The 23,500-nt window shown below is 43.4% G+C and overlaps 1 protein-coding gene across 2 annotated transcripts in view; it reads left to right on the plus strand.

Moving 5' to 3' along the window:
- LOC140272826 (BAH and coiled-coil domain-containing protein 1) overlaps positions 1-23,500 on the plus strand; it is a 62,939-nt gene that overhangs the window by 34,765 nt on the left and 4,674 nt on the right. The window contains exons 4-24 of one of the 2 annotated variants that reach the window (XM_072368302.1): positions 2,908-3,030; positions 3,248-5,596; positions 6,804-6,915; positions 7,032-7,231; positions 7,410-7,571; positions 8,749-9,005; positions 9,156-9,501; positions 10,358-11,287; positions 12,597-12,766; positions 12,938-13,074; positions 13,278-13,391; positions 16,789-16,903; positions 17,212-17,446; positions 17,557-17,745; positions 18,964-19,137; positions 19,267-19,547; positions 19,814-19,891; positions 20,068-20,197; positions 20,302-20,416; positions 20,971-21,046; positions 23,313-23,421. In XM_072368302.1, coding sequence (XP_072224403.1) covers positions 2,908-3,030; positions 3,248-5,596; positions 6,804-6,915; positions 7,032-7,231; positions 7,410-7,571; positions 8,749-9,005; positions 9,156-9,501; positions 10,358-11,287; positions 12,597-12,766; positions 12,938-13,074; positions 13,278-13,391; positions 16,789-16,903; positions 17,212-17,446; positions 17,557-17,745; positions 18,964-19,137; positions 19,267-19,547; positions 19,814-19,891; positions 20,068-20,197; positions 20,302-20,416; positions 20,971-21,046; positions 23,313-23,421 — 6,402 coding nt within the window. The remainder of the gene's footprint in view (positions 1-2,907; positions 3,031-3,247; positions 5,597-6,803; positions 6,916-7,031; positions 7,232-7,409; positions 7,572-8,748; positions 9,006-9,155; positions 9,502-10,357; positions 11,288-12,596; positions 12,767-12,937; positions 13,075-13,277; positions 13,392-16,788; positions 16,904-17,211; positions 17,447-17,556; positions 17,746-18,963; positions 19,138-19,266; positions 19,548-19,813; positions 19,892-20,067; positions 20,198-20,301; positions 20,417-20,970; positions 21,047-23,312; positions 23,422-23,500) is intronic. The other variant, XM_072368303.1, reaches the window with a different exon arrangement.

Below are 23,500 nucleotides of genomic sequence, written 5' to 3' on the forward strand. Positions count from 1 at the left end.
GGCAGCAACCTGAGGCCAGCTGGCTGTAGTCCAAATGACTTCTTATGTTATGCCAAAAATAATCACAGTCTCAAATCTCTGTTCATACATATGCACACATACATACATGCACACACGCAATTGCCTGCACACACCTGTCTAATCCACTCCTGTTTGATACGCCTTTCCAAGCCTATCTTCAGTTGTCCATCTTTCCTTCTGTGAGCAGTTGCTAGCTTTCCTTTTGAAGGATTTAAGCTGCACCCCCACCTCTCTTCTTCTACACGCCTGCTTCTTTCATTCTCTCTCTCTTGTGCCAGCCTGCACCCCTTCCTTTCAATTAGTCAAACCTGAAGAGATACACCACAGCACTGCCCCTCCTCCGCCAAACATCTCTCGTCTTGTCTCCTCTTCTCCTCCCTTTCTGTGTCTCGATGGTTCTGTCACTTTTTCCTCAATTAGCAAACCAGACAAGCAGCTCAGGCTGCTCCTCCTCTCCCCTTGGTCTTCTCATGCCTTGCTCTGTCCATCCATTCTCTGAAATGTTAAAGCCATTTCCTTGTAGAAAATATATAAATTCCACTTATGTAATTTTTTTGTCTTCAAGCAAAAATACAGACACCCTCATAAGTATTTGATGTGGCTAGTATCCTCAAAGCTGAGAGGGGACTAATGCTAATGTAGCAGGCCTAATTCTCCTCTGCCTCTAGGTGCTGTTCTATATCTAGCCCCCTTCTTTGTCTTCCTTGTCAGCTTGCTTTGCTCAACCCACCAGGCTGTGCGAAATACCCTCAGAACTTCTGAAAATCCTTCTATGGGATGCAGTTCTGTTTGCTCTGCCTCTTGCCCCTACTGCTCTCAATGAAAGAAGGGCATGTACTGGGAACTCTCCTCTGTCATTCACTTGCTGATGCTGAAATGTTCCTGTGTGTGTGTATATATATGGTATGTAAGTGAAGGGAGTGAAAGAGAGCGATACTGCTGTGCAGTCAGCAGACTGCACTAAGACCCTGCTCACGCAGCCTGCAGCAGCAGCAGAAGCAGCAGCAGAAGCAGCAGCAGCAGCAGCCGCTTCCCTTGTCCTGACCAGATTAATGGCTGAATGGGCTCTGCCATGCCCAGCAGTCCCCCTCTTTCCGCCCCATTGGAGAGCATGCTGAAACTGAGCGGGCTGGCATTATCGGGCACAGCCAGACCACACTGTGAAAAGGGATTACGCCGTCAATCGTCACGCTCACAAACAACATGCTGCTGCAGAAAAAGGCCTTCTCTCAGCTTGGATAAAGACTGGCAAACCACTTTCTGCTTTTCTTACCCCCAAAATCAGAGAAAAATGTTTTGCTTAAACAAAGGATCCCCCTCCTACCTCAGCTGATGAATTGGCATAAATGTGCATGCTTATTAATCATCACGGCAAATAAAGAGACAGAGACAAAGGGAGGGAAGGGAAAAGAGTAGGAATGGTAGAAAAGCAGGTGAAAGAAAGAAAAGGTGAGAGTATGCAATTATCACTGTATTGCCCTCCCCAGAAACCAGCACCTCCTGTGTTATTGCAGGGCTGTTTGCCCTCTCTGTGCATTTCATTAATTAAGATGGGAGGATGCAGAGGCCGCAATGAAACGAGGTCATTAAGCCCACCACAACACTCCTCCCTCCCCTGAGCTGACTCGCAGCACCAGCTCCATTGTTCCACAAGTAGAAAGTGAGACATTCAACACTCAGAGCAGCAGTAAAAACCAATGCTGTACACGTACGCACAAGGCCAAATGAACTGCATCTGAGCTTTCCTGGATCAACTCACATGCTTGCCAACACAAATATGTCTGTCTTTCATTTTGCTTGTACAGAGATACACTTTCCTCTCTTACTTTCCTTACCTTCATATGTTAGTTATATTAGATTGTGAGGATGAGGGTGAGACAGGTGCAAAAGCAGGAAAACGATATGAATCACCTGGGCTTCTCTAGAAGACACTGAGGTCACATAAATGCCTGCATGCTTATGAGCAGTAGATCACCTGTGTGTCCATCTCTCAGTTATATGGATTTCAAAGGAGTTAAACATGAAAAAATAATGCATGTGTGTGTATATTCATCCAACCTTCTTCTTTTTCTTTCTTGCATAGGTTCATATAGGTTTACTTGTGTTGTGTGGTAGCATGTGTAAAATCACAGCTCTTTTTGGTATCAAATTACAAAATGTGCGCAGTCAAGAACATAACCTTGTAATTCTATCGTACTGTGACCATACTGGCCTATTTTTCTACTCTTTATTTTTATTTCCTTTTATCCATAAATAACTCTCTTGTTGTGGGGTGAAATTATTAATCATACAGTTGTGGAGATAGGGTAATTAAATTTGCATTAATGTGTTTAGATGCTATAGTGACCTAATTGCAGTGGAAGTGCGTAGTCATAGCGATACTGGTCCCAACACTGAGGTGGGCTTTCATCTCAGTCCATCTTTTCATTTTTCTCCACCCTTAAAGTCAGTTTAGTTTCCCATTGTCCCATTGTAAATGGGTTAGTGTAAATGTCCTCCAGATGGGCCTGATGTATTGAGCCCAGGTGTACTGAATTGAAGGCCCAACATTCAAATGATATTTTACTTCTGGGTTAGCCATCCCGCACACTGGTGACACAAGCTACAAATCCAACCATCTCATTCCATTCAGATTAATATGACATGCCACTGGAGCCGTATGCTTCAAAGACAAAGGTAATTTTAGTACAGCAATTCTCAGGCTTGTTTTTATATATTTTTTCTATTATAAATTCAGACAGGAAATCCAAACATTAGCGGTACAGCCAGTACTTATTTGCATATGAAACCATCAGCTGCATTGGACTTGGAGGATTACAGTGTATTACTGCGTCAGAGTGGCTGTTGTCCTGCCTTATTAACCCCTCCTTCCCTCACTCTTAACAGGCCCTGGATATCCTCGGTTCTCAGGGAGTTTGGCCCATACTTTCCTTCCAATGAGCCACTTGGACCACCATGCCAACAGTGGCGTTCTCTATGGGCAGCACCGTTTCTATGACACACAAAAAGGTGAGATGAGGGTAAAAATAAAAATTTAGGTAAAAATTTAGAAGCAATTCATTTAAAACAAATTTAAACAATATAGCGTGGTCTACTTGTTTAAGGAACACTGACAAAAAGATGCAGAGAAACATTATCATCATCAGAGACAAAAATTCTTTCATTGCTTTTTCATATTTCAACTGATGTATTTTTCTTTACTGACCTATCACAAATCCTGTTGTAGAGAACTTCTATCTGCGAGGTCTCCCATCCCAGCCACCTCTCATCTCAGCCAATCATAGTCTGCCACCGATGTCCAGGGCAGGTTTAGGGCACTCTCAGGGTTCCTGCAGCAGAGACAGAGATCCAGGAATAGGGTCAACTATACATAAGGGTCTCAAAGAGTCATCAGTGGAAAGGGGAGTGGTACCTGTCAAGGACAAAGAGAGGCCCAATAGCAAACAAGAAGCTAAGGAACGACAACAACAGCATCATCACAGCCACCAGACAGCCCAAACCACACACCACCACCATTCCCAGACCCATCAGCAGCACCCTCACTATCCACAGCACCCGCTGCCCTTGGAGGAGGTAAATAGTAGGGCCCTGGAGAGGCACAAGGCATCACTCACAATGGAATACAACAAGGAGCACCCTCAAAGTATGGGCAAATCCCTCAGTGCCTGCTTGCACAATGGCAAGATGCAAAATGGAGATGCAGGAACTGCAACAGGGGCCAAGGTCTCCATGTCCAGCTGTGGCGGGGAGGGTACAGCCCTTCGGGGTATGGGAGGTGGGAGCAGCAGTCAGGGCAGACATATGGGGTCCAGTGGCAATGGCCGCTGTACCAAGGAAGGGATAAGTGGGGAGATGAGGATCAGTGAACAACCTTCAGACTGTCTGGAAAGGGGTCAAGCACCACTTCACCACTCTCTGCCCTACTCTGTACCCCCACCCTTACACATGGGTTCTGCTACTGGAGGGGCACACCCTCACCCCCATCCTCACACTCATCCTCATACACATCCTCACCCTGGGGGCTTCCACTGCCTTCAACTCCACCCCAGCCATCCACACCATCCGCATCACTCCCACCATACACACCACCATCCAGACTTTTTCTGCCCACCCCCACCTGCTCCTCTTGCCAACCCTGCTTCACAAGAGAGGGGCCCAGTCAATGTAGGGCGAGAGCCTAAAGTCACAGGCCCTACATTTGTGCCATCTGTGGCAGACCTAGGGGACAAATCTAATGGGCCATTCCAGCTTGGCAACTCTGATTGCCAGGGTGTTGGTAATGGAGGAGGAGGCAACAATGCCAAGGACAAAGCAATAGAAAAGAATAGTGGGGTTGGACACCATAGTAGCTGGCAGAGGAAACAGCAACAACAGCAACAGCAGCATTCGTACAGAAAGACAGAGAAGGCCCCAGACTGGATGCAGTCCCATCACCAACACGTTCAGCCTTCACAACTTCCTCCACCTTCCCAGCAACAACACCAGGTTGTTCGATCACGGAGTGCTGAATGCATCAACAGTGGTGTGGAAATGGATGTGTTCAGGTCCTCACTGTCCCAGGGACCCAAGGCAGGACACTCTGTGCCTCATTCTGTAAACACATCTCCTTACAGAGACTGTTCCCATCAAGTACCCCCACCTAACTCCTCACCTATTGGAAATAAAAACATGGCTCAACATAACGGGACTGGAGCAGCCCATGGTCCAGCAGGTAGCTGCTCATTACAGAGAGATGGCCAAAAGGTAGCCAGGATTCGCCACCAGCAACATGGCCGACCTGGCCCAGATGCTCCCTCTCCAGCGGAGTTGAACCAGAGTAATAGTCAGGAGCTTAAAAGAAAGATGGACATGTCTCCTTATGGTTACAGCAACAGCAGTGGGCAACATCACCATCAGCAGCCACTGGTGCCTCCCTGGGCCATGAGGCCTTCCCTTCACATGCCACAACCTGAAGATGAACAGAGGAAGTCTTACATGGAGATAGGGAGCACTGGTGGGCAACACTCACAGCAGCAGCAGCAGCAGCAGCAGCAGCAACAGCAGCAGCAGCAGCAACAGCAGCAACAGCAGCAACAGCAGCAACAGCAGCAGCAGCAGCAGCAGCAACAACCGGGAATGAACCTGCCTCCTCCACAGCCCTCCTCTGCACCACCCCTAGGTCAGCAACAGCAGCAGCCACAACAGCAACCTGACCCCCAAGGTCCAACTCAGGGTGAGAGCAGTGCCATGAAAAGCCTGCTAAAGTACAGCAATCAGCAACAGCCACTGCTCCTCTCTCAGAAGAGCCCGTTTGGGGGTCTGGGAAGTCTCAAATCAGGTCTGTCAGGGGGTAGCTGTGCCCTGCAAGTCAACAAACAGACTCTACCTTCCAGGAAGGGCCCTGCCAATGACAGTGAGCGCACTGAATACAGTGGGCGGGGACGGGAAATGGGGGACACAAGTCATGGAGAAAGTGAGGTGCGGCAGCCACCAGTGGGAATTGCAGTGGCAGTGGCCAGACAAAGGGAACCACCATGTCGTTCAGGAGACAGTCACCCCAACAGCCGCCAAGGAAGGGTGCATCCTTCTGTGAAAGGTAAATATGAACACGTCTCTGACCTGTCAATGTGAATACACAGGCTTACAGAAATAGTTGGAAAATAAAAGAGAAAAATTTGTAGTAATGTAATTAAACTTATTTTCATTTGAAGAGATAAGTGTCATATATGGTATATAATTCCCCAGGCTTCGATACTTTATGTTATTTGCTCTGCAGCAGCCCCAAACATAGGATGCGTCTTTTTATATTTATTTAGCAGTCTTGGTATCCTTACAACAGAGAATTTTATCTTTCCCCCAAAAAGAAACGGTAAAATTGCACTGCCAAAAAAGTCAATTATATAGACATTAACAATTGAAGTTCAAGTAAATGTTTAGAGTGATAAATAGTAATAGCAATTTACATAACACATCAGTATCAATAAAGTACCATTATTTTTATAGACACTCTTCCATTAAAATGACATCTTTATTTAGTTAAACTATCTTATTTATTTTGGGGTTTTATCTAACATTAACTGTTTTTCAAAGTAGCTGAGCAAAACACTGAAGAGTGAATAAGGTTGAGGGTGAACAGATGCAGCTGGGCAAGTGGAAAAGATAGAGGCGGGTCTAATTAATATATTCATCGACAGTACATATTAAATCAGGCTGAGGTGTAGGGTTACATCTGAGTCATTGCAAGGCATAAAGGGATTGTTTTAATGAAAAAAAAGGGTTTTAATCAATGCTAGAAGAGGTTTTTTAAATAACAGTACCAAATGAATAACACACATCTGTCCCTTTTTAGATCTGGAATCAATGCACATCTATTTATGTTGTGGATACAGTGGATGGCCATGCAATGCCTCTCAAAAGTCCAAACATGAATTTTGGCATGAGACTGTGGTTAATTTAAAAAAAAAAAAAAAACACACAAACATGATAAGGGATGATTAAGAATTTAGTTGAGTTTTCTTTAACTTTCAGATGTATATCATATTTGAAACTTTGTGTTAAAGACAACTTCCCATGTTATTGGATAGATATCTAAATGTAATGTCTAAGAAGCACAATTATGTCCAGACCCAAGGATTTAAGATATAATAAATGATGGTGGTTTTCATAATTTCAAGCCAATGTTATTTATTTTTATGTTATATTCTTGTTCTTCTATGTGGTAAAAAAAATAATGACAAGGGGGAAAAGAGGGACTCACAAAGTACAAGTGAAAGCTGATGGTTAAGTCGATGTTTATCTCTCAGGACCACCCCGCTCCATGTATCCCTCAGATCCCACTGAAGAGGAAAGGAAGAGGTTGAGTGAGGAACAAATAGGTCTCACTTGCCTGGACAGAGAGAGAGATGCATATATCAGGTGAGCAAATGCAAAGCTATTGCTCAATACCCAACTCAAGTCTGCATGGTCAGAAGACAAAGAGTTTTCCGGTCTCTTACTTGTTAACGTTTGTCTTTGCCTCATCGTGATCAAAGGGACAATAAAGACAGGGTGGAGTTTGCAAGGATCCACCCCTCCAACAGCTGTCATGGAGACCTCACCTCTCATCTCATGGTCCCTGGTGGGACTTCTCTCCAGTCTGGACAGTTAGGAGATCCTGCTGCACATTCTGCTCACCATCACTGGATGCCAAGAAATGGAAGTCCATCCCTCTGGATGACAGGACACTCTTATGGTAAGAAAAAAAGTTTTGGAAATAAGATGCTAAAATTGTTCTTATTCAGTCCAGTATGATTCATTTACATTTTTGTGATTTCAGAGTTGACGATATAAACAATATTGTACTGTCCATATTCATGGTTTTGCCTACAAAGAAGGGGTTGTAATTTTCAAGTGAAATTATTTCTGTAAAGCAGGTATAGGTCATACAACCCTGCACCAGAATCTCCCCCCAGGCTTCTCTGCAGCAATGTCAGGCCCTCTGCAGCCAGTTCTTCCTCTGCCTCAGGACCCCTCAGCCCAGCTGGTGGTCCTGCCCTCTGAGCCTCCTACCCATCCTGCAACCCATCATCTAGGTTTGATATACCTTAATTTTTACTTCAGGGTTCATGATCTGAAGATGATGTTTAATTAATTTTTGGTAATCTAAATGATCTTGTGAAGTGTGCTGATCAGCTTCCAGTTCATGGGTTTGTTCACAGACACATTCCACATTTTAGATATCACTTGCACTCCAAATATACAACCCAATAGCAATAGTGTTCTCAGTGAGTCAGAGTCCTCAGAAAAAGCTGTATGTACATCATACTAAACTGTGACAGCAGAGGAAGAGAAAGTGTTTAAAGATCACATCTTAAAACTCACAGTGGAGACATATTCAGTTAGCAGGAAGCAAAATTTAATTAGCTCACAGTCTGTGACAATACATTCCTTGTGCGCTCAACAGGAGTTTCATCTAAGAAGAGAAGAGCATCCACAGAAACTGCCCCACAGGAAACATTTCCATATCCAGTTATGAGTGGAAACTTTTGCTCTTTCACAAAATGGGTGAAGAGATTTGGATGAAATTGTTAATGAGAAGAGCACGATAAATGACTAACACAGAAAATGAAAAGAAAAATAAGCTTGAGGAGCAGTTTTCTATAGTGTTGGACAACTTAGGTGTAACAGCTATCGTTGAACATCCCTAACATATAATTGTACTTGTTTTTCAATCCAAACAATGCCTAAGAATATACATCCTTAAACATGGAGATAAGGCTTTCTGCCAGACCCCCTGTTGTGATTTTGTTTGCATGTTGGACATCTGTGTATAGATGTCTCATCTATCTATTCCCAGCCCAACATCTAATCATCCTATAATGAGTATTTTCTGGTCATAATTCACTATTGTTTCAATGTTTTTCCCCAGCATTCCAAAATTCCCAAAGCAGTTAATTTCTTATAAAAAAAAATGCTTTCTGTTTAGAGTAAAGAAGAGTGTGGGACTGTTGCTGCTCTGTGTTCTGTGAAGTCAAGAATAATTTTATTTTTTTAAAGGATAGATGTTGCTGTAAAATGTGAATACAATTGTTTTGAAATGATCTAATGTTTTTGCCGTTTTAAAATAGTTGTGTAGGAGGCACATAATGATGGATATAGAAAAGACAATTGTTCTCCGTTCAATAATACATTTCAGTGTTTTGCATGTAGCATTGATGTGTGTGAATCCAGAAATCTCCTCATCACATTCCTCATCCCTCCTCTCATTAGATGTGATGGAGCAGCAAGGGCTGTGGCCCCCTGTGTATGGTGCCCGGGGCCCACCCTCCCACATGCAGCATCCTGCTGTGTACTCCCGATCTCAGTTTCTACGGCAACAGGAGCTGTATGCTCTCCAGCAGCATCAACAGCTCCAGCATCAGCACCAGAGTCATCAGTCACAACAACAACTGCAGTCTCAACCTCAGCAGCAGCAACCACATAGAGCTGCACACAGCATGCACCACCAAGCCATTCACAATGCACAGGTGTTTATCAAGTCTATAAGGCTGTCTCTCTATTTACACTGCAAATAACTGATTATTGTCCGGATAACAAATATCACTTCCTTGCGATGATACCTGTAATATTAGTTCACTAAATGTACAGTTAACAATAATTTCCTTTCAATATGACAGATGCAAAAGAGACCAGGTGAGCCGTCAGATGAACTTGAGGAACTTATTTCAGAGCCAAGAACCTCTAAATCTGCCAAGGCCTACTCTTACAACCCACCGCAGAAGAACACGTCACCCCCTGGAGCCTGCGCCACTCACCTTTCCCCTTGTTACCAATCCCCCTCACTGCGACAGCATCCCAGAAGCACTCCTTCAACACCCTGCCCTGCTCCAAGCCCTGCAGCAGCAGCCCCTCACTCTCCTGCCATCAGCCCTGCCCCACCTCAAATGCTCAAGGGGTCTGAATCCCAGGAAAAGAGAGGTGAGGGACAACCCCCACAGGATTACCCAGAGTCTCTTGAGCCTGGTGAGCATAAGAAATCTTTACAGGTGCCCAGCTGCCTTGGATAAAATGTGTGCCGTGGCTGTAATTTAAGCAACACGAGATATCAAATGAATTATCGTAAAAAAAAATGGCATTAAGTTACAGTTGTTGAATTTAAAAATATGAATAACACAACAATAGAATGAGAGCTGAAAAAGAACTCCAGGATTTCACACCTTTTTATAATTTACTGAATGGTAACTGCAATTGCCACTCAGAAGTGATCCCTGTTTTCCAGCTGGTGTTGTGGTTAAATGTGTGGGTGGCTCTTCTGGCTAGCCCCTGATTGACTAAACAGCTAAAAGCTCAGGAAAATGGCTGTTGGCTGTGCCGGGTGCTTTACAGTACTGTTACCTTGGTAATGACTGAGAAACACCTTAATTTTGGCCCTTACCTCACAGGGTCTGCACTCTTTTCATCATTATTAATGTCTGGCTAAGGTCTCCAGCATGCCAGAGGAATTGTTAGGCTTGCTGATAAACCAAAGGTCTGGCCCACTTTAAATAATTCACGGGCGCGTGCGTGCGCACATGTATGTGCACACACAGATACACAAACACAGTTCCTTGCGGTCCTCTAGCCCTCCTGCTAAGAGATCAACACAGGGAGCTACTTTATTGCCTTACAGTCTAGGTAGCAAGAGAGTTAAGTTTAGAGCACAATATATAAAGATTTCAAATTTGCATAATATCTGAAAATGTGAGGGTCCAATCAAGACAATGATGCTCTGCTGTATTTTTGTTGGAATATAGTTTCATTTTGCCATAGTCTCATGATTTTATCAGATTGATGAAATCATCTATGATTAAAATTAAATTATCTATATTTTTATCTACAGACTTACCTCCTGGGTACACCTACCCTGCTATAGCCATGGGCTACAGGAGCGGACCTTCCCCACTGGATGTTCGACTGGCTGAGCCAGCCGACCTAGAAACAGTCCAAGCCGAGCCTACTGAGCATGCTCCCCAGTCTCTCGCCAGCCTAGGGGAGGAGTTAGACTGCCAAGTCGTGGTAATGCCTCTCACAGAGCCACTCCCACTCAAGGAAGTGGAGCCAGAAAAGGAGGTAAGAGTGGTTGAAAGGGTTCTCGAACATAAGGAGGAGGCAGAGGTTGCAGCAGTGACCGTGGCCAACTATGTGCCAAGGGAGCAGGAGGCAGATGAGCAGGGTTCAGCTGAAAAGGACATACTGGTTTGCCACACTACTGAGAGTCCAGTGTGCGACACAGCTTCCTGTCCAGTTCCCCTTTCAACGGAAGAGCTCAATAGGCCAGATGCTGTCATTACTTTGGAGGAGGAAGATGATGATAACGCAGTGGGTCGGGAGAGTCGGGTGGAGAATGATCAAAAGGTCAACATTGCTGGAGAGCAGGAGTCGGAGATGTCCGCTATCATCGAGCTTGACCCAGCTTCCCCTGCTGCTACTGAGTCACAGTGCCCACCCCAGGAGGGAGCAAAGGACAATGAGTACCAGCATGAGAACAAGATGACCACTGATGATGCCTCAGTAGATTTTGCTTCTGCCTGCAGCCCAAGGCATGAAACTGTTGCTGTGCCCAACAAACCTCTTGTGCCCTGCTACTGGAGTCTGGAACTGCTGATTGCTGCTGCTTTTTGCACAGATGTACCCCCATTTCCCTTGTTCCCTTATGGCACCCCATCAGCTATGTCATCACAATGCAGATCCAACCAGGGTATGGAGCTTCTGAGCGAGCTGGCAGATCTAGAGCTACAGCAGCAGAAGCGTACCTGTGGGAAAAGCCAGGGTGAGGGACAGTAGATCTTCTTTGAATCACACATATTGACATACTCAAAGCAATATAGTCATATAGTTCATCCTTCTGCATCTCTTTCTACTGAGACACACTTACACCCCCCACCCCCCACGCCCCACCCCCCCAGGCCTCGCCTCTGTCGTTCTCTGTTCCCTCCTAGATACTCCTCTCTTTCTGCTGGTCTCAAGAGCCTCTGGTGGATTCTAACATGTCCCCAGAGAGGCTGTCTGCATGCCTGTCTGCCATTGCTCTTCTTAGGCATGTTAAAAGCACTTTGATTTCCTAAGGACTGTACTAAAGATGCAGCAGTCTCAAGAGAGAGAGAAGAGGCAGGGGACAGGGATGAACAACTAATAAAGGGTGTACATCTTTCTTTTTTCTGCTCCTTCTTTGTAATGTCCAGTGTAGAGACCTTCTTGCAGTCTCTTCATCTTGCAGCTGTTTGACTCAAAAAAGGAGACACAAATTTGCTTCCCTCTCTCCCAAACACAACACGTAACCAAAAGTTGGTTTGTAATCACAAAAGCAGTGGATGTTTTCAGCACCCTGGAGCATTGCCTGGCTAATTAGACCTCATTGTTTCAAAGTGCCTTTAAAAGCTTTCTTGTTTTTCAAAGCTCCATGTGCTTTTTTATTCATGCAAAAGGATGTTTTGTGTTTACCACAGCATCCTAATGTATTTAAGTGATCCCAAAAGAGGGTTCTAAAAAAAGGGTATCGTCTGATTCCAGAGTAAGTGATGTTGTCTTCTTGATGCGATACTGTTGACAGCTCAGGAAAGTCGTGTGTCGGTTTAGAGTCGCAACAATAGATTTCACTACACCAAGTGCTAGAACAACTGAGAGGATTCGTGTTTCTTTTTTTTTTTTAATTATTATAAACATTAAGATGTAAAGCGACACCACTTTGTAAACAATATGTCATGTTTCTCACTGGACTGCAATCTCTACTATTCAGCCTGTAGCTCAGTCTATTAATAGCAGATTGTCCAAACAGTGCCAAAAGCAGATAGGCTACATAAGAAGCGCTTGGCTGAGATGACCACAGATGTAGCAGCATCTGTTGAATCTATACTGATTTAACCTCTGAAAAGATATGCTGCTGTCTCCTCGAACTGACTTCATGCAAACAGTTTTCACCTAAAACCTTTCTTCATTAACATATATTTATAACTTATTCCATCTAGAATTTAATATGAAACCTTGCCACTTCAACTAACTGATGAGGAATATTTTGTTTGATGACAATATCTGTAAATTGAGCATGTAGTAAATAAGTGTTTTTCATTTGTTTCCTACAGAGGAGGAGCTTCTCATGTTTGACCTCCATAGCCTTGCTACCTTGGCCACAGCCCGTGCCTTGGAGTTGGGATCCCAGGAAGGCAGCAGTATAGGTTCAGAGCGACATTTTCCAGCTCGGAGGATCTTCAATCTACGTAGAAAGTGCAGCTGGGCACCTCGTAATGAGCCAGTAAGACACAGCTATATTGTGCCTATCTTGATCCTTCAAAAGCTAAAGATCCCAAATGGGTTTACTGACTTTTTATTGAATAGATAGATAAAGATATTGCAGAGTGAAGATCAAGTTTTGCTTGCAATGATCTACTTTAGCACAGTAACTTTCTTACTTTGTGTACTTCAGGTATGTCCAGCCAAAGTTAGCATGGAAACAATGGATGGTCCTGAGCTTGCTATGCGCATGAAGTTGGCTGACATACAGCGTCGCTACAAAGAGAAGCAAAAGGAGCTGGCCAAACTTCAGAGAAAGCATGATCATCAGTGAGTGTGACCATATCTTCCTGTACCCCAAATCGTATGAGTTTTCAATTCAAAATGTCCAAACTAAATACATGTTTTCAGTTTGAGAGTGAATCCCTTTCATTACTCTACAGTTGCTGCCTTTTAAGTTCAAACACATCGTTAAGTTTGTATCATTAAGTTCTTTTGTCTGCTTTTGTGTTTAAATCTTATTGTGCTTGCAGGAAGGAGGAAACTCCCCGCAGCCCAGCACGGCGAGGGCCAGGACGACCGAGGAAGCGGAGACCCACCCTCAGCACAGGTCCAGTGTCCTCAACTGAGGGCCAAAGAAAAGTCAAGTGAGTATCAGTCAGCTCATTTCCACTGGCTGGCTGAAGTCCAGTCCTTCATGATAAGCCCTTCTGTACCACGGGGATACAGGGACTGCTTCTCATTGGCATAAACAAGAAAATGGAGAACTGATGAGCCATTCTAGGAAGATTACTTGAACTCTTTCTAACCTAATAACACTGGTGTTAATAGTTTAACAGCATATTGTATGTCAGTTGTGTTGGCTGACATTTAAACTTGATTTATGGACTACATATGCTTATAAATTCTCTCATTATGTTTCATTATAGCTTAATATTTCAGTGGCACCACTTTAGTTCATTGTAAGCTTTACTGGGCTTGGTTGAGGGGAAGCTGGAGGCTGGGTGACGAGGAGAGGATGTTGTTAGAGTACAATGAATTCTCCTGTGATCTTTCCCAGCAGCAGGACTGAGGCACAACTTTTCCATGACCCCACAGGGTCACCAGAGGTCCAAAAGATACCGTGATACTGAGAAAGTCAGTCAATCAAAGATAGGCAATCAAAGATAAGCTCACATTTGGAGCTTCAATTCAATTGCCATGTGTGTTTAATATAAAAGAGCAGCAGGGAAGAGTGAAGGACAATAAAAAACAAGGCTCTATACCTCTTTCTTCATAAATGCTTTTTTATATACCGTATTTTCTGCACCATAAGGCGTACCTAAATGCCTCAAATTTTCACAAAAAACGGCCGTGCACCATATAATCCGGTGCGCCTTATGTGTGCACCGGATTCCAAAATCTGTCACGGATACCGCCATTTTGAATTTACCGCGGGGAGCGCCGAGCATTCATCGGGGCATTAAGCCCCCTCCGCATCACCCACCGCTCTCACTTTGCGCCGGTCACCGCCACGTTCACTTTTGCCGCGCCTCTTCGCTCTCGTACATTGGAAAAGAATGGCATCTGGCCACTTCCATCGCTCGCTTTGCGTTTGGTGTGAATCCAGGGTTAGGCGGATCCCAGCCATTCACTCTGAATGGAGCGAAGATTGTTTCGACCTCGTACTTAGCGATTGAATCGTGTCATCATTCATGCTTTTGCCCGTGTCCCAGTGAGTGCCTGTTCTTCAGTCTGAGATGGGTGATGCAGACCGATGTGCAGTTTATAAGTTTTTAAGTGTAAAAACGACCGACGATGTTGTCCTTGACTGTCAGACCATTTCCCGCTGACACAGGGACGTAATACATACACTACGTGTGCTGGCAGCGATAAACCAATCAGAGAACATTAGGTAATACGTACGCCTTATGTATGGGTTAAGTACAGAAATGGACCCCATAATTGAAGGTGCGCTTTATAATCATGTGAGCCTTACAGTGCGCAAAATACGGTATATATATTTTTAGAAATGCCATTGCCATTTGATACTAGGGACTAATAAACAAGGGTTCTAGGGATTACTGTAAGGCTTCAATTCGTCTTGTCATCAGTGTTTGGAAAGGCTTTGGTTGCTACATGTCACCTCGTGACATTTGCTTTTTCTCCATGTTCTTTTCACACTTCTTTCGCACTGTGGTTTCTGGGCAACAATCCACAGTTTTCCCAGCAGCCCCTCTGCGATGTCACCTCCACTCTCCTTCCACCCATGTACCCCTGCCTGCTCGCCATACACTGATCGAGGTGGGATGCTTATGCTGGGTGACAATGACACCCAAATGAAAGGGTAACGGGCCAGGTCCGTGCAGTGGATGGGAGGTGATGGAATGTTTGTACAGGACAGAGTACAGTAAATGGTAGTGTTTTTCTCTTGTGTTCCAAATTTGTATTCTTAAGTTGATCTCTCTATTGTTTAGGATGTGTGTGTGTGGTGTGTGTGTGTGAAGTGCACAACAGAGCAGCGAGCAGACAAAGGACTGATTAGCCCCATGTTGTGTTGCATCACAGGGTTCTATAAAAGCATATACTGCACCTGTCACTCATGCTGATACAAGACACTGATGCTTTTGCACAGATGGAGTTCAGCAGCAGACAGCCCAACCATTTAGCATCTCTATCCATACTTTAGTTTGCTTGAACCACCAGGAGCTTGTGGCTGTGTCTGAGTGAAAGATGCATTCAAGCTTCTCTGCTTGTTATATATGTCTCTGTAATTATGCATAGATGCAGCTGTGTGTGCATTTACCCAGGCATTGTTTGTTTTTGTGCATGCCTCCGTTATTCCTTTGAGCAATGTGGTCCTTTGTGGCTCTGCTTTGATTTTTGAGGGGGGAGGTGGGAATACTGCTTGCCAGCAAACTCTACAAATCAATTCTGTTTAATTAGTCACTGTACGCTCAACCCCACCAGCCACCCCACAGAGAGGAGAGACTCTGTCACATTGCGTTTGTCAGCAGTGGAAGGCAAGCCACGGCGGGATCTGCCTTACAGGGACAGCTCACACTTCACTGGCACCTCTGTCACTCAGTCTGTCAGTGGGCAGGCTGTCCCACTGCCTGACAATCACCTTCCTTTTTTTTTTTTTTTGTTCTTCTGTGCCTTATATGTGCATGTAGGCTCACCCTGATATGAGATTATGAGTGCTACATATATTACACCCTCTCCATTCACATGCCTTTTTTCAAACGCTGAAAAATCCCACATAAACAATCAAGCGGACTTGTCTCTTTCTTGCAAGAAATAAATGTTTTGTGTTAATTGTATCCAGTGACTCTGAGCCTAATTTTGAGAGAATTGTTCTGACACATACACACGTTTGATCTGAAGAATATCTGGTTACGCCATATGTGGAACAATATGAGTTGAAAGAACAAACTAAATTTTAAAAATGCCGTATATATCTACTTCACAAACTCTGTTTACTCTGTGTATGTGACTGATTTCCTCAGCCATATGCACACTGCAAGAGGGGAAGTTATTCTTTTGTTTGAGCATGGCCTGGCTCATGCCTGTGTGGTCTATGGGCAGACTTCCAGAGGGAAATTCAAGGGCGTTTGGAGTGGTCCGCCTGTGATGCTGCTCAGTGTAGGGGAAAGAGTGTGCCATAGTGATATGAAAAGGCAACTTGTGGAGAAAAAACAATACAGCTGAATACAAATGAAATGCCTTCAAAACATTCACAGTATCCTTCAGAGCAAATGCAGTGCCTCTCAGGCCACAGACACACTCCCTTGATAAGGCGTTAATGCCTCTTATACTACACCGCCCTCAGACAGTCCCAGGCTTCTTGTTAGATCCCAATTTTTCAAGTGTGTGGCTCAGACACTGAGCCCTCTTTGTCCTTTTTTGTCACTCTGTTCAGCAGACAGAGAAAGGAAAGTTATTAGATCCCACAGAGAGGTGACTCAACTCTGTTTTTCTCCTATGATGTCCTACCCCCACTTTTTCTTTCAAACCTCCACCATTCTTCTTTGATAAATGCCTCTCTCTTGTTTTGACTGGCAGGTCGGTGGGGGCGGGGCTTGGCTTGTTGCCCGAGGACCTAGGAGGGGGTGGAGACAGCCAGAGAAGGAAGAAGAGGCTGTCCAATCGAGGCTTTGAGCGACTCAGCAGCACACAGGTCAGGGTCCCCTTGTCCAGCTCGCTTTTGTCCTGTAACTTGAAATGAATGAGGCTGCTCTTTGTTTCTTTCCATTTGATATATTCCTTTGTTGCACACTATTTCTAATTAGGTACTACCCTTAGGAGTTGAATCCTCTGCTCTCTATATGAATATTTTTTCATAGGGGCTTCTACAATTCTTTTTTTTTTCTCTATGAGTGTGTGGAAGTGAGGGACCTCTTCCTCTAACATTCTGAGGCTTTTGTTAGTGCCATAACCGGGTGTGTAACTATCTTTCTCTGTCTCTCTCATCTTTCTCTGTTGCAGCAGATAAAAGCACAGGGCTGCAGAAAAAGCAGTCTTCACAGCGTGCTCAGCTCCAAGCTGGCTGGTGATGTAGCTCAGCTCAAACAGAAGGCCCAGGTTAAAAAGAATTTCTCAGGAATAGGCTCAAGGGACAAGGACGTTTTGCCCTGCAACTCCAACGCCAAGCATGAGCACAGAAGCCAGGGAACAGTCAAAGCTGAATCCAGGCGAGAGTCTAGTGGACAAAGTGACACAGGTATTTATTGCCAGTTACTGTACTGATTGCTTTCGTGGTTTTCAAGTTCACAATGGTCACATTTCAAGAAAAATATGCTTAATTTTTGCTTGATATTGCAAACATCTCAGCAGCCAGTGTGGAAAGTGTCCCCCAAGAAAATTGGAAAGGACTTATGCGTCGTGGAAGTAAAAAAGGATCCACCACCCTGGCACAGGGTTCCTCCCACCTGAGCCAACCAAGAGGAAAAGTTCCTCGTAGGCAGGAAGCAACGGAGGAGGAAGGGAGCTCTTCAGCTGTGAGTGACTCCTCTGACCAAGGTGAGTCAGTGAATACTAATGTGGATATCAAACATACCCCCACTGTTCCTCTGTGGTAATTCACAAATGCCAAAGGGAGTAGGCTCGGCTTCGCATTGGTGTGTGCTCACATATACGTCAAGCTGGCTTTGTGGATAACTTCCTGAAACAAAGCCTATTCACCTCTGTTACTATTTCAATTAGAGCTCAAGGGTGAATCACCAGCAAATCAACTTAGATCAACCATAACAAGGCACATCAGTCCCTACTTGAAAGGCATGTGTGAAAAGGCTAAGATGAGGAGCTAAAGATTTTAATCAAAATTATTGCCAAGTCAGAGATAGGGGAAAAAAATAAGTTAGCAAAGTGGAAAGTACTTCTGGTAATTATTCATGGTCTTGACCTTTGAACTTTAAGTTTAGAAGTTTCCCTGTGTTCCTGCTGATTTTTTTTGGTTCCTTGTTTTACAAAGGGAATTGAACTAGAGATAAAGTATTTGATTGGCTAGTTATGTTTTTGCCTAGTGAGAGAAAAGCCACCTTCTTATGGTGATCTTGGTGGCTAAAGAGATGAAACAGACTAAAATGCTATGGAAAACATTTGCATAAGTGCTGCGGTGCATAAACAGCACTTCAGATTTCAAGCAAAAGAATAAAAAGATATAAAAATTACATACATATCCGGCAGGACTGAATCAAGTATATTTTCCACAATAGACCTTAAAATTCAGTACTCATTTTCTTAACTTGTAAATCATTCTAAATCCAACCAGAGGTGAGTGAAAAGGTGTTGATGAATGTCTTGTAACAGACTGGCGTGTTCACGGACATCTTACACCTCAGCAATTGGCCTTGTTGGCTGGTCTGGTTTAGATGTGCAGCCACAGCTGTGGACACTTGGCTGTGAGAGACTTTGACAACCCTGGAGACTCGCAGACTGGGTCAAAGAGCTCCAGTGACAAACATACACATAAACTCACTCTGACTTTCCCAAGCACACAAGCTCACAGTTACATGTGGGTTCACACCAGGAAATACCACTTTAGCAAAGCACTTTATACATCATCTCTATGAACCGTTAAACGCTTAACTTAAATGATAATGAGGTGCCTGTGAAATGACTGGGAGTAAGTTGAAGATCTCTACTTGTTAGTAATGAATTAAAGAGATGTTCGATAAGCCATGCAAGTTTACAAGAAAACAGCTAATCTTGGGCTGTGTTGTTTGCTATCACCATTAGAAGATGAAGAAGAGGAAGGCAGTTATGAGACAGATGAAGGTCAAGATTACAGAACCCGACCCCCCAGAGATGTCACTTCTAACTCCTCCATGACGGGCCCCAGTCCCTCATCTGTCGTTAAACTGGAGGCCAACCAGAAAGCAAGGAACAAAAAGAAGAGACAGGAGCTTTATGGTGAGACTGTCCTTTGAAATGATTTATAAGTCAACAAAGTTGCTCCTCATCTTCATGGGAAGCATCTGTTTTGTGCTTGTTCTCCTTTCTTGTTTGGTCTAAATCTGTTTTTCTAATTGAACCACACAGGCTCTCAGTGTCTGCCTGGAGTAGAGGGGGAAGTCAAAGTAAGGAAGAAGCCCACCTGTAGGCTGAGCATGGCAACTGCAGTCAAAAACCACCAAGACCAACGGCCTGAAGGAGTGAGAAGGACATGCGGACCCAGGCCTAAGGAACCTCGGTGGGGCAGCCTTGGGACAAGAGGCAGCCGCCACAGGAGGAATATGGGACTGGCCACATTCCCGACCACCAGTGAAAGGTTGAAGAGGGCGACACGCAAGAACACCATGCTGAGAGGAGCCATCACGAAGGTTGGATTATTTCCATTATGAACTGAAATTGATGTATTAATACTGTTTATATTATCTAAGGATCACAAAACAGAACACTGAAGAACAATGAGAATGGTAGAAATAGGTCTGCTGTGGAAGATTTTGGCTTGAAGAATTAATATTTATTTTTCAATTATGTGTACACAAAGTGCAGCTATACTGCTTCCCCTGAATATGCTGTTATAATAACTAAAGTGTGTCAGATTTATCACTCATCTTGTTCATTCTCATGTTAACTTTCCTAGAGGAGAAGCTGGTCAATAGGAGCTGTGTCTCCACAGAGTGATGAGGGAAGCAGGGGGCGAAGAGGCAAGGACCAACAGGTATGAGTTACCTCCAAATCACTAAACAGCATCTAAAATATGGCAATTTTCTGTTGTAATGTTATCGTATATTGAGTCACATTGTTAACGTTTATCTATATCAGATTTTTTCTACCTCCGCATTCACCTTTAATCCACCTCACATCCATTTATCTCCCTTTTATTATATTCTCCAGTCAAAGGGACGAGCAGTGAGTCGTCTGCTGGAGAGCTTTGCAGCTGACGAAGGCTTTCAGATGGACGGCAGCAGCTTCTCAGAAGAAGAGGAGGACAGTAGACACTTGTACAACAACAAATGCTCAGACGGTAAAAAGAAAACCTGAATAAAACTGTGTTTCCTGTACCAAAACTCAAGAAGCAGATTGTTTTGGTGATGTTTATTCCATTGGTGTCTGTTCTTTTCTATGCAGTTCCTAACTGTGTCTTGACCAAAGAACTCCTAACTGATGGACTGAAGGTGCTGATCTCCAAGGAGGATGAGCTTCTATACGCAGCCAGGGTCCACACTCTGGAGATCTCAGACATGTAAGTGAAGAGTAAGGGTGATCTTTCAATTACTTATGGGTGTCTATTTTATTCATTAGTAAGGTTATATATGTTCATTTACAAGCAGAGCTCAATAATGGGCTATTCAGTCTTTTAAAAATGATGATGAAGACCTATTTATTATGTGCAAAACACATAAAAAACACATAGAAAATTGGCATCTATGCAGCAGCTGAAGGATATAAAATCCAAGTGATGAGTTGTGCTGGAGGATATAATGCATCCACACCAATATCAATCATGTATACAAGGTTTCCTGGGGCCAATTGCAAAAACAGGAACTTTTTCATGACAGGACAAGCAGTATTTTTTTTTTTTATCTTCCTTTGTTTCTTTTCTTTTCTTACTTACATAACAAATACATTATTCCGTACCAAGCTCTGAGTATCAATATTGCTCCTCTGGCTCAGGCAGCAAAGAGATGCTATAGCAACAGCAGTGTGAGTAACATATGACATGGGAACTAAGCAAGCATAATACTAGCCTCTGAAAATAACCACATCTTTTTCTCTCTGCTGTGCTTTTTCCTTAAGCTTTAGCATTGTTATCGATGGTGAAAGAGGAAACCGACCAAGAATCTATTCATTGGAACAACTGCTACGGGAGGCTGTAAGTTTAACTCATTAGACTGAAATAGTGTTTGTTACATAACAAATCATCTCTCGTATGATCACGTCACTTCCATGTTTTATAAAAACACTCCAAACATCCACTTTCTACCTTTTCTGCATTTCTTACTTTTGGATTTGAAGAGATGACATGGACATTACTTCCCTTGCTGCCAAAGTCAAATTACATATACAGAGTTAGAACAGGTGGGGCCAGGTACAACACTGTTAGGTTATCGAGCCATTATAATACATATGCACTTTACAACAAACATCAGTGTTTAACACAAGCAGTGGACATTGTAAAAAAGATGTAAGTAAGATGATGCTAGTCTCTGTGCACTGGGTCACCCACGCTGTGGTGTCAAAGATATATCTTCCAAAAATAATAATTTTTCATTGATGCCAAACAGAACACAGGGCATTATGTTTGCAGACACTGGTGTTTCCAAACAAGGGTAATCTAGAAGAGTGGAGCAGAGTTTAGCTGGCATGTTAGCACTTTGGATTTCTTGATTTTGCTGAAATTCTAATAGGGGAAAGGAAACGGTTTATTTAGAGGTCATAGAACTGTACAGGGACTTCATCTTAAGTGGTTTTGTGATCATATTTCACTAGTAGTTATAAAGGATAAAGTATTGATTTGGTAAATTTCACTGTATTGTAATAGGGAACATATCATAACGCAATTTTCTAAACAAATTTCATGAGTTTTAAGTGAATATCCTGACATCCTAAACATATGTTCAAAATGAACATACATTAAGAGAGCCCAGGTTCATACGGATTCAATCATTCCACTAACAATGGAGCCAAACAAACCGCATTGTTTAATTTAATGGAAAATAACATTAAAATTTTATTTGTTTGTAAAAAAATTTATTTTACGCTTATTATGTTTTGGGAGTTTTATTATTATTATTATTTAGTAGATTTTTTTTCCCATCATGCTCCAAATATTTTTTATAGGTTTGAACTGCATCAGGCTGGTTTAGCACCGAGACATTCTATATGGAGCCATGCAGTTATAATGTTAAATGTTGTTTCACTGAAAGCAAGGCCTTCCTTGAAAATTATGACAGCATATGTCGCTCTGAAAGCTGTACTTATTACTTAAGTATTGATGGTGCCTTCACAGATGTACAAGTCACCTATACCAGGTGTATTGGTAACACCATCAGGGATACAACATCATTAGAGATGCTGGCGTTTGAACTGTGTGCTGCTAACAAGACGGAGACGGCAGTGTCTGATTTCTCTTTGTATGGTATATTTTAATTTGCATTTGTGAGTTTGCATCTCAATGTCTACTGTAGAGCAGAGAGCCCAAAAGAACGTTATCAAGAAATTGTTGAACTACTTCAACACAGTCGGTGGTAAAGCCCTGAGTTTTAATCTCCGAAAGACTCAGCCTTACCAATAATGCTGATCTTTAGTGTTTTTTAAATTAATTGAATTCTAATTGTATTTACATTCAAATAAGCATTTCTCTTAACTATGCTATTTATCTCCTTGCTGTAACGGTCCATACATAATTCTTCCACCTGTACACGAGTCCACCTTCTGTCTCTCTATCAGTCTAAACTGGCTTACATGATAAAAATTGATTTTGTAAAAAAAAGTTTTTGTTTTTTTTTTACTGAAAGGATTTTGCAGCTCTGTTTTCCAACTCTGCTGGCATTTTCACACCAAGCACCTCTGGAAACATTTCTTTTATCTAAACACTCGTGACATAGCAGCTGCTTCTAATTACACCATACTTCTACTTTGGCATCTTAAACTTCGCCAAAAAGTAATTTATTTGACTGTGACACCAATACCCCGATTTTCACTGATCCCACTCTCCCAACCACACACCCGCATCCACACCTCATCAGTCAAAGAGTCCCTTGCCATGGCAACAGTAAATGAAAGCAACCTGAAAGAGCCCCCAGTGAGCGGCGGATGCTGGGGCTGCCTGCATTGTTGGAGGGAGGATCTGGCAACCTGCAATCACAAGCCCTCTATTCAGGCCCTCTTTAGTATTACTCAGCAAGTCAGGATTTACTGCATCATGGCTTCCGTTCTTTTCAGCTCTGACTGGCACATTGGCATGAGATAAGTGCCGCTTGGAAACGTGGCACAGTGGCTGCCCATTCACAATGCTCCATTGCTCTCATACTGTGTGTAAGTGTGTGTGTGGGTGCATGTACGCATGCATGTCTGTGTATGCGTGCATTGTGTACAACCTGTAATGAATCTTAATTATGTTTGGGTCTGGTTTCCAGGTCCTTGATATACGTCCAGAGTCTGAGAGTGTGCTCAGTGAAGGAACCAGGGTGTGTGCTTATTGGAGCGAGCGCTCACGGTGCTTGTACCCAGGCTACGTTCACAGAGGTGAGGGATTGAATCCACATTCGACTGTATGCACACAGAGTCAGTATTTAGTGCTCATGCAAGTGCATTTCCCCCTCTT

Source organism: Leuresthes tenuis, unplaced genomic scaffold (assembly GCF_036924035.1).
Source record: "Leuresthes tenuis unplaced genomic scaffold, fLeuTen1.0.hap1 SCAF_17, whole genome shotgun sequence".
Taxonomy (NCBI): Eukaryota; Metazoa; Chordata; class Actinopteri; order Atheriniformes; family Atherinopsidae; genus Leuresthes; species Leuresthes tenuis.